The sequence below is a fragment of the Polypterus senegalus genome, chromosome 16, assembly GCF_016835505.1.
Source record: "Polypterus senegalus isolate Bchr_013 chromosome 16, ASM1683550v1, whole genome shotgun sequence".
Lineage (NCBI taxonomy): Eukaryota > Metazoa > Chordata > Cladistia > Polypteriformes > Polypteridae > Polypterus > Polypterus senegalus.
This window is the reverse complement of record NC_053169.1, coordinates 32,253,044-32,270,524: the sequence shown is the minus strand read 5'-3', so window position 1 is coordinate 32,270,524 and position 17,481 is coordinate 32,253,044. Positions and strand designations below refer to the sequence as shown.

At 36.9% G+C, this 17,481-nt stretch overlaps 1 protein-coding gene across 3 annotated transcripts; it reads right to left on the bottom strand.

Annotated features, from left to right (window-relative positions):
* Positions 1 to 3,302: 3,302 nt before the first annotated feature.
* Positions 3,303 to 15,155, bottom strand: polh (polymerase (DNA directed), eta). 3 transcript variants are annotated; one of them, XM_039738406.1, is made up of 10 exons: positions 15,061 to 15,155; positions 10,025 to 10,186; positions 9,662 to 9,796; positions 9,093 to 9,304; positions 8,020 to 8,186; positions 7,522 to 7,625; positions 6,342 to 6,461; positions 4,904 to 5,027; positions 4,324 to 4,389; positions 3,303 to 3,626 (listed from the first exon to the last, which is right to left on the bottom strand). In XM_039738406.1, exons 2-10 carry the CDS (start codon positions 10,159 to 10,161, stop codon positions 3,450 to 3,452), a joined length of 1,242 nt encoding a protein of 413 aa, XP_039594340.1. In that variant the 5' UTR covers positions 10,162 to 10,186; positions 15,061 to 15,155; the 3' UTR covers positions 3,303 to 3,449. The 3 variants fall into 3 exon arrangements, with proteins under 3 accessions (XP_039594340.1, XP_039594342.1, XP_039594341.1); XM_039738408.1 differs by lacking the exon at positions 15,061 to 15,155 and adding an exon at positions 14,962 to 15,054; XM_039738407.1 differs by lacking the exon at positions 15,061 to 15,155 and adding an exon at positions 13,943 to 14,933.
* Between the last annotated feature and the right edge of the window lie 2,326 nt (positions 15,156 to 17,481).

Sequence of the window (17,481 nt, the reverse complement as noted above, 5' to 3'; positions counted from 1 at the left end):
AGATATATATATCTATATATATATATAGATATATATATCTATATATATATATATATATCTATATATATATATATATCTATATATATATATATATATATATGAGAGAGAGAGAGAATAAAGGCTACACTGATATTATATTTGATATTTTTATTTCAAAACTGTGACACTCACTTATTTTTAGTACAAAACTGTTGTATGTTAGAAAAACTCATAAGAAACAAGGGAGGTATTCAGTTTGCATAAGCATGGGTGAAAAACGATTACCTAATGAGGCCACAAGTGTCTTGTAATTTGGCCTATTTCTGTAAATCATTCAAGTAACTGACATATTTTGAATAAAAACACCAACAGCTGAGGGGTCATTAATCTATAAATTGGGAAATGTGTACAAAACAATATCCAAGTGTTTGGATGTCCCAGTGGGCAATACTGGCTCAATTATCAGGAAGTGAAAGCTATGCTAAACTTTCCTGATGCTGCACAAACAAGAGGACTTATGAAAAATTCCAAGAGAGGTCAACAATCACTTTGAAGGAGATACAGAGTTCAGTAGCAGGACTGAAGTACAGACATACCAGTCATTTATATGAAGAGCTCTACATGAAACACTTGACTGTAAGAGAGGGCGACAAAATTGAAAACATTACGCAAAAACAATCATTTGAAAGCACACCCGTTTGCCAAAACCATGGCAATGACTCAGATGCATTGTGGGAAAAGGTTTTTTGGGGAGATGATAAAATCTTTTGACCAATGATCAGTGAAATGTGTGGTACAAATGTAGCACTGATTACACTAAAAGGAAAAAAAAAACACCAGACCTATAGTAGATTGACATACAGTCAAGGTAAAAAGTATGTGAACTCTTTGGAATTATCTGGTTGACTGCATGAATTGGTCATAAAAAGTGATCTGATCTTCATCTAAGTCACAGGTACTGATATACATAATGAGCTTAAGCAAATGACACACAAAAAATTGTACTCTTTCATGTCTTTATTTTACAAACGCATTCAACGTTCACAGTGGTAGTGGAAAAAGTAAGTGAACCTTGGGATTTAATAACTGATTGATCCTCCTTTGGCAGCAATGACCTCAACCAGGTGCTTCCTGTAACTGCAGATCAGACTTGCACATCGTGTGGGGGGAGTTTTAGCCCATTCTTCCCTGCAGAACTGTCTTAACTCTTCCATATTCTTTGATTGTCTTCTGAGTATGGATCTCTTCAAGTCATTCAATAGGATTGAGATCTGGGCTCTGACTGGGCCACTCCAAAAGGCGGAGTTTGTTCTTCTGAAGCCATTGTGCTGTGGATTTGCTGCAATGTTTGGGGTCATTGTCCTGTTGCATCATCCAGTCTCTTCCGAACTTGAGTTGATGGACAGACACCCTCACATTAACCTGAAGAATTTGTTGATAAACTTCATTTTCCCCTCAATGATGGCAAGCTGTCCAGGCCCTGATGCAGCAAAGCAGGCCCAAATCATGATGTTCCCTCTACCATACTTTACTGTAGGGATGATGTTGAAATGCATACTTCACGCCAAAGGAAGTTCTGCTTGTTCAATTCTGGTTTCATCACTCCACAAAACATTTTCCCAGTACTGTTGTGGAGTGTCCAATTGCTCTTTCGCAAACTTCAGGCATTCAGCAATGTTCTTTTTTGATAGCAGTGGCTTCCTTCTTGGTGTCCTGCCATGGACTCCTTTCTTGTTCAATGTTCTGCGTATAGTTGACTTATGAACAGAGAACAGAGACTATTTCTCAATCTTTAAGATGACTTTGTAACCCTTTCCAGCCTTATCTAGATGAACAATTCTCGATCGTAGCTCTTCAGACAGCTCTTTTGTGCGAGGCATGATTCCCATCTGGATATGCTTCTTGTAAAAAGCTCAAACTTTATAGTGTTTTTTATCAATCAAAGTAATTCTAGGCCACACCTCGGAACTTGTTTCATTAAATAGACTCCAGGTGTGCTAAATTCTGACTGCAATGTGCTTTTTAAAAAGTCATTAGCTTAGGGTTCACTTACTTTTTCCAATCTTCAGTTTCACAGTTTGAATGATTTATTCAATATGGTCAAAAATTCTCTGAAAATCTGTGTATCATTAGTTATGGGAGACTGTGTTTGTTCATTATTGTGACTGACATGAAGATACGACCATGTTTTATATGGGAATTAGACCTAAATATAGATAATTCCTAGGGGTTCACATACTTTTTACTTTGATGTATGGTCGTCGTTGTAGTATTTTGTTGTGTGTTTTTTATGTCAGAAAAGGCTGAGCATCTGGTGAATACAAAAACAAAAATGAAGAGTGGAAAATACAAGCCAATACTGCAGGAAAACCTGTTTCAGTCTGCTAAAAAACTGAAGTTCAGTCAAAAGTTAATTTTTCAGTAGAACAATGCTCCAAGAAGCAAATCCAAAGTAATAGTGTACTGGGATCCAGCCAAGGCCTTAATCTGTGTCCGACTGGAAATGTGTGGCATTATTTGGAAGCGGTGGTGTATAAGCATCATCCAACTAAAGCCAATGTCACATGATGCAACTTCTAGTTGGATAATCTCATCGCCAGAACATTGTAAACTTACACAACTAAATATCACCGGTCATGTCAAAGAACATGTCTGCTTGATAACTATACATTATAGGCTCACAAATCCAAAGAATCACATGCTCCCCCTTTTTTCTGACAGGCCTATGACATGCTGCCTGATGGAGCTGGTGCTATATGGATGGTTAACAAGTATGGCAAGTTCAGAAGCAATCTCTGACCCTTTTTTATGTGCATTATATATTTCCAGGTGAGCACTCATTGGTTGACAACTCTCATGCACACAAAGCCTACTGCTACAATTTAAGATAAAATAAAAGCGGTTTGATTTTGTTGAGGCAACGACTAGTTGGAGTGAATTAGATTGAGGCAACTGTCTCCAACTTGTTAAGACAATGTGACTAAAGAGTGCAACTGAAAATTGCTGGAAATGTCACCTAATACGACATGGCCTTAAGCTGAACAACCCAGAGCAAAAATGCTTGGAAAAATGCCCCAAAATCACTTTTAAAAAGTGTATAAAGCTGGCACATCCTTACTCGAAAGGACCCTAAACTGTTAGTGCTGCAAATTTTGGTTCTACAAAATGTGGAGTTTTAAGGTTTATGCAAACCATGCATAAAACAATATTGCATAAAGAAGACTATAGCTATTTGTGTTTTCAATGCATTTAAATAAAAACTGAAGTTTTTAATTTAAAAAAAAAAAAAATACTAGTGAAAAAATATCAATGGTGCACAACCTGGGGGCAATTTTTCTACAGGTGAAAATTAGAGAAATCAAAGCAGAAAGGTCTGCAAACTATGAAATAAAATTAGGCACATCTGATTTCACTTTGTTCAATATATGTGTTCATGGTTACTAAAAGTAATACTGTAGTGTGTATTTGACTTACCAAGTAGACTGATGGTTTCCAGCATTGTTAAGGCTTTTAATTAAAGCAAAGCTGTCATGAGCAATCTTCTGGGCCTCATAGCGAGATAACCCACAGCACCGGGAAAAGCTGCTTGCTCGCTTGTCTCCTTGAAACCGCACACCTACAGTCAGCAGTTTAGCCACCCGATTATTCTAAACAAACAGATGGGCTCAGTTATGTGCATAGGCTAAAGCAAAACATCCAGCTGTTACATGCTGTACAGATAAAAGAAATACAACTCTGTACCACTATACAAACATTCCTATTAATTCTAAATTGAATTCCAAACATACTTGAATATTATTTATCTCAAAACTTTCTTCTCAGTCAAGAGAGATTAATACTTTTTAAATTGGTAATTTTCTGGAAAATGTAATGTACATTTTGCCAGGTCTTAAGTAATACAGATATGTATTTGATGACCTGCCACTGATGCAACATGAACACTGATCGTGATAGCCTTTGTATTTCCAAAATTGAGTCAAATATAATTAAGCAGTAATATGGTGACAGGACACTGGGCTCTAATTTTGTTTATTTCAAGAAATTCTTTGAAAGTCCTTGCTATAAAAAGTATGAAATAAAAATGAACTGTCTGAAAAACATGTAAAGTAACTGAATTTTTCCGTTTTCAGGAAATAAAAAACAAATTCTATTTGAGATGAACAGTAAAAACTGTAATTGTAGTAAAGCAGTTGTCTTCAACAGCAGCAACACATCCATAAAGTACAATACTGAAAGAGTGAAAGCATTATAAACAAATTAAGCAACAAAACATACACAGAGAATAAACAACAAGCATAAACAGAGAATAAAGTACTTGGCAATGGCTGATGAAATCTTTCTTACCATTTCCCTGTCTTTCATTAACCTTTCTTCCAGTTCTAATGCCAACTGCAGCAGCCAGTGCTGCACCTGTTGTTGAAACACACAAACCACTATTAAAATACTGTTTTAGGTCTTTTTGGTACTGTGTTACTGCCACTGTCATCAAGCTATGCACACATAATAAAAAGCATGAACTCAAATATGTACACCTGTCACACAGAGAACATAAAATAATAAAATAAAACATACACACACACACACGATCAGCCCACCACATGATTAATAGTATCTAAACGTGCATAGAAGATTTACTGATAAGCAAAAAACAGCAATTTATCCTAATAATCAGCCGTGCGTCATCATATACTCTCTGTATAGTTTTCATCAACATTAAATTTTGCTAGATTTGCATACTGCAGGTACTGGTAGATATTTTCATTCTGCAGATACATTTTATTCATAATTTCTGTAACATACGCAGACCTTCACATCTGAATGTACAATGTTTCAGTTGTTATATTAAATGACTAACTTATTAATTAAATCAATTTACAAGAAATAAGTGTTGATTTCTTTTAAACAGTAAGAAACAGTCAGGTACCTGTTCCTGGCTTGCCAAGGCAGTTTTTCCTGGAAAATTCTTACTGCAGCCAATGGACTTTGGCAACTGCCTTGGCTTCACAGGCTCGAAGTCTATTCCTCTGCATAACTCATACAACCACTGCCTAGGAAAGTAAATGTAGTCTAAGTTAAATGTTTATACCACTGCAAATATAAAATCAATAAACATGACAAATGTGGAATCCCACAAGATCCATGTGTTCATGCATATATAATTCAGTTTAGCAGCCACGATACCCTTTCTACAGCATTACTGTAATACTTACAATCGTGCACAGTTAGAAGTATTAGTTCGTATCACAAAGAGTGATCTAGCAGAAAAATATACACAGCCATAATACACACAAATGCCCAATCAATCACAGGTACTGATTAACTGTATAATCCTTGTTGTTCTTTTATTTATTTATTTTTTTAATTTCTTTATATAAAAGCTATATTATTCTAAGCATCACTTAAAAGCAGACAAAAGTACCACTTACAGTTCATGCATTTAAAAAAGTTGTGCTTGTTTATAAAGTGAATCTTACCTACATTACTCATTCTGGTGATTTCACTAGACAGTGCTCAAGACAGTCAACATCGCTGAATAGTAACACTTTTGAACTTTAATAAATGCACTGATTTTCAGTACAGGGGGTCCTCGGGTTACAACGTTTCGACATACAATGTTTCGAGTTTACAATGCTCACTCCCATAAAAACTTGAGACATGAGAAGGAATAAAGGTAAGAATTTTTTTACACTCATTTTTTCTGTTACTACAGTGTACAGTACAGTATATTTATGTCCTTTTCTTTTTTCTCAGGCTTAGATTTTGTGTTTTTATGTTCTAGATTATGATTTTCCAAATGTTTTAAGATAGGTAAGTGACTTAGACTAGAGTGCGTTTCAACTTACACCAAAATTCGGGTTACATCACTATTGTAGGAACAGAACTGTGTCGTAACCCGAGGACCCCCTCTATACTTTGTCACTGCTTTGTTTTCATTGTTAAAAATTGTAATGGTGGCATAGAGCAAGTATGTTATACCATACTCGCAAGCCAAACCTTTACAATGAAAGCTGTGCAGGTAACCACACATAAGTAAACAACTTCTCAACTTTACATATATTTTAGAGAATCCCATTCTGCTGTTTCTGTAGTATTCACAATGCAAGAGCTTCTTTCAAACAGGTTGGAGACCAATTTACAGTAAAATATGTTGTCAACAATAATCTTTTTACCCAAGATGGTGCCTTTCAACAATTTACTAGTGCATAAGCCTTTCATATGAGTTCAGAATGAAAGGGATGAAATATATACCAGTTGTTCGGGGAATATTTAAAAATATATTAACAGGGAAGTAAATAATATCTTCTTTACTTAACTAATATATGCTTAGAGAAGGAGATGGAGAGAAAAACAAAAAAACGTACCCAGTCTTTTCTCCAAAGTGGCTCTGCAGCTGTGACACAGGGAATTCAGTAAGCTGACCTATGTTCTCGATTCCTAAACTCTCACTGATGGAAGTTCCCAGCTTTCCACCAAGGAGGCGACTTTAAGAAATAGCAATAGACAATGTCAAAATAATTCCACTTCCTAGACTTGGTTTCTCTGAAATACTATCTAGTGCATCATAATATTGTGTACAGTTAAAGAGCTCTCTCAAGTCTAAACAGTACAATACTCCCTAAAGTACACTTTAATAATTTAACGTAACTTATACCCATCTTCTCGTTTTCATGTTTATAAAGAAAATGTGACATCCAAAGTAAATGCAGTGAGAAATAATTTCCCAATATTTCAGCAAACCTTGTCATTACCAGTAACATTTAAAGGGCTACTAAACTCTATACACACTTTTATTACATAAGTTCCACCACAAAGCAACATTAAGTCTAGACAAAGTTTATAAATTAGTTGGTTTTTTTAAAACCAGAAACCTATAGTTTAACTAGTTCTGAAGAAATGACGAAGCACATTTTCTTTTGAATAAATAGCTATTTTTAATAGCCAGGCTTTAGACCGATGTTAAACCACGCAGCATGCAAACTACTTAGAGGAAACATTAGGTATTAGGTAAAATACTGACAAGAATAATGGTGAGCATATGAATATTTCTGCATTTTCGTTTTCAGTCTATTTATTGATATGCATATTCATTTCCTTTTATATGTTTAACATGAAATTCAAACCCTGAAGAAAAAAACAAATTCAGGTGTACATAAAGCATTATTGTCTGTATATTGTGATAATGATCCATTTTAAATTACTTCAGGGAACTATTGGCAGTTTCTTCACGCCTTCAGACAAGCTGTAACCAAGATAGAAGGTGCATTCTCTTCCTCCACAGCAAGCAACTGCTTTTGTTGCTCCACATTTTGAGAAGAACAGTTTAAATAGGCTTTATTTCTCACATCTTTGCAGTTGAAGAGAAATTATGTATTACACAACGCTATTTTTAATCTTCCTGTAGTGCCGTTCTCAAGTGGACACCCCTTTCTGGTGAACAAATCCATAGTTCTGCTACTTTTTATAATCAACTTTACAGCGCTGTGGGTGATTTTCAGTGACTTGGGAACTGAAGGGGGAAAAAAACATTTCGAAACTACTTACATTTTACTGATTGGTAAGTTGCTGAAGAGACTGGGCACAGATGCCAGTGGTAAAATTGTCTGTCGGTTTGGTTTGTTCAAACCACAAGCCAGCTTAGACAAAACCTGTTTAAATAACAGATAAAGTATGATAAAAAGTAACCCACCCAACAAGTAATGACACTGTAAATAAAGTACTCAGTTATCAGCTGTCAAAAAAAATGATATCCACACAACCCTATTCGCATTCCTGCGTAATTAAATTTAAGGTTACAGGATGAGGTTATCCAAGAAGAAAGGCGGCGGCAGCTAAAATGACCCAGAAATGTGTAAAATCAGCAATGAAATTTAAAGGTGTGTTTAACAGCATACTGAGGTAAAGTCAGGATTATAAAGGGAACCAGTGTGGGAGCATCCACATCCTTCAGACATTCACATTTGACAGTTTGAGTCTGGAGATTCAAGACACTACTGTTATTCAAAGATAACAGCTTAAATAAATATGAATGTTCAGTGTTACCTTATTATGGGAAATCCCAGCTGAGCATCTGAAACCAGTTTCTGCTTCAACAGCCGCTCTCATCTCTTCAACAATTATTGCTCCTACCATAAGCTGAAGTTCAGGACAACTAGGGTTATAGGATAAGCACTGTAGCCACTCCTTCAATCCACACAATCGCTTCTCTTCTGCAAACATGAAACAAACTGGCATTGCTAAAGTCAAGAGTACTACCACTAAAAAACATTCATATTGACATAAGAAATAAAACAGGAAACTGCTACAGTAAAACATCACAAAAAGAATTACAATAACAAGAATGATAATGCATTATATCACCCTGACATACAAAGTAATTACTTTCTTAATAATCAATGCTAAATTATAATTTTTATAATTAATATCCACTATATTTTCAAAGGAAGGAAGGATTGTTTGATATCCCAAAATAAAATCAATTTTGACTTGTATTTTTATGTTGCTGATATTATGCTTTTCATTTTAAACAATTACATGTTTAAGATGGTATTAAAAATGTTTACTACTCAAAAAAATATTGAAATAAGTACTGCTGTTTTGGAAGCACAAAACACAAAATTTAACAGTTCACAAATACAAAATTGAAAAGGTCTATTGAGCCTCCACTTATAGGGGCCTTCTGTTACTTTTCCTTTATGTTACTAGTTATTTTAGCATACAAAAAAAAACAAAAAAAAAAACTAAAATTAACTGGACAAGTTTGTGAAAATATTTCCTGTATTCATTGGAAATTCCCTTTTTATTCTATTCTACAACAAAAACAACATATAACTAACTGCCACTACTATACAGCTGGTTCTGGAAGTGATGTGCAAAACTAGATTTATAAAATATTGCAATACAACATAATGCATTAGGAGTAATGCAATGCCAAAATGATGTTGAGATATTGTGCATTTTTTCCCCAACAAAATCAAAATATACTGAAAGATCTTTTTATAAAGATTTCTAAAATTAAATTAATCTTTATTTGGCAGTCTACTGTTTAGATATAGATATCTACCCAATGCATCACACACTGAAGATAGTCAGACATGAAACTTTTACACACTAACCTTTTTCAATCAGCATCTCATCATCATTCTTTGGGAAACCTTCCACATAAGTGCTTTTTAGACGATCAGGATGAAGCATGTCCTCTGTTGATTCTTTCAGTCTTTGTGCCACAAAATTTGTCAAATCCATGTAAGCCTCATCAATGCTAGCTCGTTCTATCACTGCAAACCGAGACATAACTTCAATGACCTCCACACTGGCCTCTCTGTACCTATAAACAGCAAAAATACTCCACTTCATATGAAATACCAAATAAAATAAAAAAAAAATCAACACACAAAATGCCATATTTGAAAATACAAAGAGCATACATACCATGCCAAAGTTTGCTTGGACTATTTTCTTAAATGTGTCAGTCAAGGCAAACAATTTTCATTCGATATCAAAACAACTTATTTAAATGTTTGTCTTTCTATTAATACATTTAGCTTATTATTCAATTTCAATTTTTGTTAACATTTTGAAACTATACATGTGAATTTATTTAACTGGTAAACATTAGTGTAACATGTTTATATTACATTTTTCAAATATTTATACATTTCTTTTAAAACAGATGATAACATACTTGGTAAGATCAGCTTTTCCATGGGCTTCTTGGACTCTGAAAACATGAAGGTCTGGACAGAGTTTTTTGGCCTCATCTGCCCACATATTTCTTGTAACACCAAAAGCTCGAGCCTCATAGCTAACAGCTATAATACTGAAGCAAAAATATAGTACATAATATTAGGAAAATTTTAAAGAAGTATTGTTGTAGCAAACAAAACAATGTACTTCACATTCTTAAATTACATAAATGCAAGTCAAGTTTGCACACTGCATCTGACTCATTCATAAACAAGAATTCTAAACATCTGACTATGCCATAATATCACCCAAGTTTATACAGCATAAAGATTGTGTTTAAGGAATTATTTTGGTCACCTACCCTCCTCCTTTCCATGTTTTGTACTGTGCTACTACACAGGGTTTATTCTTCAACTCCGGATTAAGCCTCTGTTCTACCTGAACGTAGAAGCAATCCATATCCACCAGGGCCACCACTCGTTCTTTCCCATACTCCATGTTATTGCAGGTCAGAAGCCTAACCCTGAAAGAAATAAATTACATATGACATTTAGACTAAGTAAAATGGTGCTTCTTTTTATGCTTGCACTGTATGGCTCTGAGTGAGTTCACAATTGTGCCCAACAGAGGGTTGGCATTCAACCCATGGTCAGTTCCTGCCTTGTTCTCATTGCTGCAGAGATCAGCACCAGTTAACTTTGATCCTGAACGGGAAAAAGTGGGTTCAAAGAATGAATAGACATCTTAATTATACAAAACACGGAATATATCTAAATGCTTAAAGTTAAGGTAAAATATCCTTCTATGTGACATTTAAATGAGGGAGTTTTTTTTTCCCACATCAATGAGGGCTTGACTGCTTGCGCAGTTTGTCAAGGTATATGATACAACATAATGAAAGCTTGTTTTTTAAAGTAAAATGCATATTCACACATGCTAACATTTCTCATAGAATGGACAACTGGTTGATTCATCATAAATCCCATTCAGGTTTTTGGACATGAATTTAAATGCCAGTGTAGCTGTGATGTTTGCTGGGTGCCCTTGTCAGAACTTCAAACCTTTAGGGGTGGGCAATTAGATTTTAGACTGTATGTCTTTTACATTGGCTCTGTTCATTAAAAACTCCATATACCTCATTCATTAGTACTTCCAGTATGTCCTCAGATGTAGCAAAATAATTAAATCTAATCTGTATTTACACATTTCAACTTCTCATTTAAAAAAAAAAAAAAAAAACATTCAGACAGAGACATGACTATAGATAATAGCTACAGTCAGACAGAGAGAAGACTGTGGAGGGGAAGAGAGTTAGCTAATCGTTTCTTTGCCTTAATTTTATTTTGGTGGATGACACCAGAACAGAACTATGCCTGACAAGCTTTAAACAAAATATCACCTTTATTAAGAAAAGGCATGTATTCAAGTCTTCACTTGGACCTGTAACCCTTCCAACTACAGTTGTGCTTGAAAGTTTGTGAACCCTTTAGAATTTTCTATATTTCTGCATAAATATGACCTAAAACATCATCAGATTTTCACTCAAGCCCTAAGAAACCAGTTAAACAAATTAAACAAAAATATTATACTTGGTAATTTATTTATTAAGGAAAATGACTGAATATTACATGTTTGTGAGTGGCAAAAGTATGTGAACCTTTGCTTTCAGTATCTGGTGTGACCCCCCCTTTGCAGCAATAACTGCAACTAAACGTTTCCGGTAACTTTTGATCATTCCTGCACACCGGCTTGGAGGAATTTCAGAACAGCTTCAACTCTGGGATGCTGGTGGGTTTCCTCACATGAACTGCTCACTTCAGGTCCTTCCACAACATTTCGATTGGATTAAGGTCAGGACTTTGACTTGGCCATTCCAAAACATTAACTTTATTCTTCTTTAACCATTTTTTGGTAGAACGACTTGTGTGTTTAGGGTCGTTGTCTTGCTGCATGACCCACTTTCTCTTGAGATTCAGTTCATGGACAGATGTCCTGACATTTTCCTTTAGAATTCTCTGATATAATTCAGAATTCATTGTTCCATCAAAGAAGGCAAGCCTTCCTGGCCCAGATGCAGCAAAACAGGCCCAAACCATGATATTACCACCACATTTCACAGATGGGATAAGGTTCTAATGTTGAGATGCAGTGTTTTCCTTTCTCCAAACATAACGCTTTTCATTTAAACCAAAAAGGTCTATTTTGGTCTCATCCGTCCACAAAACATTCTTCCAATAGCCTTCTGGTTTGTCCACGGGATCTTTCGCAAACTGCAGATGAGCAGCAATGTTTTTTGTGGAGAGCAGTGGCTTTCTCCTTGCAACCCCGCCATGCACACCATTGTTGTTCAGTGTTCTCCTGATGGTGGAATCATGAACATGAACATTAGCCAATGTGAGAGAGGCCTTCAGTTGCTTAGAAGTTATCCTGGAGTCCTTTGTGACCTCGCCGACTATTACACGCCTTGCTCTTGGAGTGATCTTTGTTAGTCGACCACTCCTGGGGAGGGTAACAATGGTCTTGAATTTCCTCCATTTGTACACAATCTGTCTGACTGTGGATTGGTGGAGTCTAAACTCTTTAGAGATGGTTTTGTAACCTTTTTCAGCCTGATGAGCATCAACAACTCTTTTTCAGAGGTCATCAGAAATCTCCTTTGTTCGTGCCATGATACACTTCCACAAACATGTGTTGTGAAGAGCAGACTTTGATAGATCCCTGTTCTTTAAATAACACAAGGTGCCCACTCACACCTGATTGTCATGCCATTGATTGAAAACACCTGACTCTAATTTCACCCTCAAAACTAACTGCTAATCCTAGAGGTTCACATACTTTTGCCACTCACAAATACGTAATATTCGATCATTTTCCTCACTAAATAAATGACCAAGTATAATATTTTTGTCTCATTTGTTTAAATGGCTTCTCTTTATCTACTTTTAGGACTTGAGTGAAAATCTGATGATGTTTTAGGTCATATTTATGCAGAAATATAGAAAATTCTAAAGGGTTCACAAACTTTCAAACACAACTGTACTTCTCTGGCCAAGAGCTCTCAGCACTGTCTTCCGTCTCCAAATTCCCCTGGATACAGCAGAGAAAGAATCTCCTTGCGCTGAGCTGAAAATATTTTCAGATCTGAAGCATTTCCAGGTCAGGCAAAGCCTACATAAACCAGGAATGCTGCCATTACCACAGCTCTTTACAGGAGTAACTCCCAAGTGATCCACACCAGAACAATAAGAGCATGGGGCTGCTGTCCTGCGGAACACATTGCCTCCCATGACCTTTCCGTTATTTCATCTTAATGTCCATGAAATGTACCACAAGCAAACCCAGACAGGTCACCACAGACCTCATTGCAATATTGACACTCATTTTTATCAAGCATTATTTTATACCAGAACACATTTTTCCTTCTCTTTCGTTATTACTAAAATTCATGCATTCATTTTTTTTTTTTAAATATAAGCATGAAAGGTCAAATACACTTGCACTACAGAAACTGAAAGATGAATAGACTAGTCTGCCATGTATTTCACTCATTGGAGGTATAATGATCACTCAGAGGAACCCATACTGATACCACTGGTGGTGGCAGTTCTACAAGTTGCAGCACCACTCTGACATGGTGTTTTTCATGATTGTATTAATTCAAATACAAGAAACTGCATTATGCATACAACAAAGGTGACAGCTACAATTCAGAAATGCTTAAGGACTAAAGTAAATGGCCTTATTGATAAATACAGCTTAGTGCCATCAACATTTGATTGAAACAAAATATATTTCTTAACGATAGTGAGTGTTGTAAACTGGGTTTGGATGATTTTTCAGGTAAAGAAGAGCTCATTATTGTTATTCTCACTAATCATGGCCAGGGTGGCAACATGTTGATTAGCACATACAAGGATTTCACTGAACTCTGTACATGTGACACAAATGATCACAGAAACTCATAATGACCCTATAAAGGCTCTTCTTGTCTAATGTCTTAGTGACTGTTACTAATAAATAATTGCACTTACATAGCACTTTCTAGCTACTCAAAGCCTTTTACATCGAAGGTACAGACCCATTTTGTCCACCACAACTGTGTAGCATCCACCTGGATGATGTGATGGCAGAAATTTTTGAATCAGTACACTCATCGAACATTAGCTATGAGGTGGTGAAGGGGCAAAAGACAGCCAATTAGAGACAGGGGATGGTCAGGAAGCCAGAACTGTCAAGGCAGTGATTGGCAATTTAAACAGAACATCGGGTACAAACTTACTTTAATGATCACAGACAGTCAGGGTCTTCGTTTTACGGTTTCCTCCAAAGGGCATTTTTTTCAGCAGTGTTCCCAGTCAGCTCACTGGGATCTACAAAGTCAGTACCCCCTGATTGATTCACCAACACCTCTTCTTGTAGCAACCCAAGCTCGTAGAACACTAGTTTGGTGCATTTCCCGCTGAAAACATCCATTCATTTTTAACCCACATATTCAGTACTGGGATGCACGGAGCAGGTGACTGGCATAAAACACCGGATGGCAATTGCTGGGTACAAATAAACGATACAACCAGCCTCACTCATACTACGCCAGTTTACAGTTGCTAGTTTATCAAATTGTTACAATTAAGGCAAAACTGGGCTTATCTAGACAGTAGCTGGGCAAGAGGTGAGCTAAACCCCGACGAGACACATTCACGTATCATAGGCTAGTTTTGAGTTAACCTTTACTTTAACAGTTAACAATTTACGATGTGTATGAAAAATCCACGGTCAAACAAAAACGTGCAAACTCTCTATAGTGGTTAGGCTTGTTTTAAAATCTAAGTTCCTATCCTTAAATATGCGAGACCTTACAAGATACATCTCTGTGTGCTGGGGAAACAACTTTGAAAAACGAATTAAATGATGAATTATCCGATATAACAAAACGTGTTCTTCTGTGTAAAATACGTTCAATTCTACATGTTTTTTCCCCCAAATTAGGCATTTTAACAGGCTTCCTTGTCTTTTTCTCCTCTGTGAGCCCAGAGCTGTGTATGATTACGTTTCCGCATGAATGAATACTCGAGTATGAACAAACAAACTAAGGCAACAACATTATTACCAGTCCATCAAAGTCTGAATTACAGTAGGGTGAATATGGTACTATCTGATGCAATAATTAATTGTAAATTCGACGGCAGCGTAATTGTCTGCTTTAAGAATTAGCGGCTGCAAAAACACACCCAATATACAATGTGTATGAAGCTTTAGCAAAAATACTGCACTACACAAGAAAACAAGATCTTTAGTCACCTAGTAAGTGCAAACAAATTGCCACTCTACATTTCTTTTCCTGTTTAGCTTGCTTCGTCCTAGAAAATTATTTTGTTGACCCCAAAGTGAATCCTTTACCTCTCAAGTCAGCAAGGCGCAGCTCAAAAGTTATCAAACAACAGACGTCACTGCAACCGCGTTCTCTTCTTTCTGACAACAGGGCAGGCGCGGTAATTTTCAGAAAGGAAGTCACATGCCATCGAGTTCTAGATCGGCAAGAATCCCGCTATTTTGTGATCCACGGCGCCATCTTACTTAGGTTTACAAAAAGGAAAAAAAACTTTATTGACATGACATTTTTTTTTTCCTTTTTTGTAACATAAAACATTCATCTATTATCCAACTCGCCATATCCTAACTACAGGGTCACGGGGGTCTGCTGGAGCCAATCCCAGCCAACACCAGGCTCAAGGCAGGAAACAAATTCCGGGCAGGGCACACACACCCAGCACAATTTAGAATCGCCAATGCACCTAACCAGCATGTCTTTGGACTGTGGGAGGAAACTGGAGTACCCGGAGGAAACCCACGCAGAATATGCAAACTCGACGCAGGGAGGACCCGGGAAGCAACCCTGGGTCTCCTAACTGCGAGGCAGCAGCGCTACACACTGCGCCACCGTGCCACCCAACTTAAAATATTCTCAACTCAATTTAATGCAATTCAGATTGTATTGAGGAACCCAGAGCTTATCAGAGCAGCACTGGGCACAAAACTGGGGTCTACTCCCAAACCTACAGAGGCCAGTCTGGAATTGTCAATTAATCCAACACATACAACTTTGGGCATGTAGGAGGAAATCCCACACACTCACAGGCTGAACATGAAATCCACGATGACAGCAAGTTCTGTAACCTGGCACCGTGTCCAGGGTACACAAGCTGAGCTGCAACTTCCGTTTTGCTTCCTCCGGGTAAGTTGACACAATTAAAAAGTGCTGTGCAATTTTCATAGCTGCATTTAGTTACTGTATGTCTTCACAGAAGGCATTCTTTTACTGTGGAATCTCAGGGAGAGTCACAGCACCAGGCTAATCTCTAATTTAATTCTTCATCACCACTAATGTCTCCTCTATAGTCCTAAGTATATTAAAATCATATTCATCTAGCTCTCTGGTTCGTAACATTAAAACCACTGTTATTTTTATTTTTCTTACATATACTGTATAGAAAATATAGTCATGTGAAGAAGGATACACCCCAAAGAAATTGTTGACTTTTTCAACATATTTGAACAGTCAAACAGTAGATCCTCATGTAAAGAGTTTGTTAATGAACGATACAAATCAGCTGGCATTACTGAAAGTATGGAGGGAAGACCCTTACCTGGTCAGGAGGACACAATAATGGAAGGTCCAAGGGAGATAACTGTTCCAGATTGTGTACTTCACTGATACACTAGATGGCAGCACCCTGTACTGCTGCTCCCATATATCTACCTGTAGAGCATCATGGGAATCATAGTCCTGTAGGACAGCCCCACTGGGGTGCATCGGGGCTGCCAGAGGGGAGCTGCAGGGATTTTCCCTACTTTGGGAACCTTCTGCTTGACCTGGAAGTGCCTCCCTTGTACATTATCCTGACACCAGTAGCATTCCCAGGTCTGGCTTAAAAGGACTTCACCGCCTCCACTCAGGGAGTCAGAGGACAACGCTTGTTTGGAGAAAGTGGAGTGGAATGGGTGAAAAGAATGAGGAAGAGTTTATTCACTTTGTGGTGGGGTGAAGTGTGTCATAGTTCTTGAAGTTCCTGTGATGAATCCTGGAGAATTGAAATCACTTTATCTGAACCCATGACTGTGTCTTTGTCAGTGGTGTCTACGGTTTGGGGCACAGTGGCTCCCCCCAGTGTCCACAAGTGTCTGTAGATAAAGGTGATACACTTGAATAAATGACATAAAATTGACATGGTTTATTCATTCTCATAATATAAATTAACAAAAATGCAGATTTTTCACATGGAAAAAGTAAGTACACCATTACATTTATCACCACTTCAGATTCATAAGATTAGAATTAGGTGTTCCAGGTTAGGTGCCAATGATTAGAACCTCCTTAATAATTATTGATATGTGTGGTACCATCATGCCAAGATCAAAAGAAGTCTCTGACGTTCTTGGAAAGAAGTTTGTGAATGTTTAAGAGTCTGACAAGGGATTTAAAAATGATTCTCAAATTGTTTTAAATGAATTATTCCACTGACAACTGCTGATTTGTCCAGGGTTGGCTAGCCAGCAAATTCAGCCCAATAACTGACCATCTGATACTAAAAGAAGTCTTCAAAAACCTCAGAATTTCACTGTGGGATCTGCAGGTAACTCTTGCAAAAGCTGGTGTCAATCTGCATACATGTAGAATCAGACAGAGATAATGGGGTATGCCAGGAAAAAGCCTTTGCTGTCCAAAAAGAACATTAAAGCAAGACCACAATTTGCCATTGAACATACAGTACAAGCAAAGACAAAGCCTTCTGGAACAATGTGCTCTGGACATATGAATCA

What these genes read in the sequence shown, in the direction of transcription:
- polh (XM_039738406.1), bottom strand. Translation starts at nt 10,161, where the DNA reads ATGGAGTATGGGAAAGAACGAGTGGTGGCCCTGGTGGATATGGATTGC. An exon ending in GGAAAAGCTGATCTTACCAA is followed by an intron (nt 9,305 to 9,661) that starts GTATGTTATCAT and finishes TGCTGTTTATAG; the next exon opens with GTACAGAGAGGCCAGTGTGG. An exon ending in TGAGATGCTGATTGAAAAAG is followed by an intron (nt 8,187 to 9,092) that starts GTTAGTGTGTAA and finishes TCATGTTTGCAG; the next exon opens with AAGAGAAGCGATTGTGTGGA.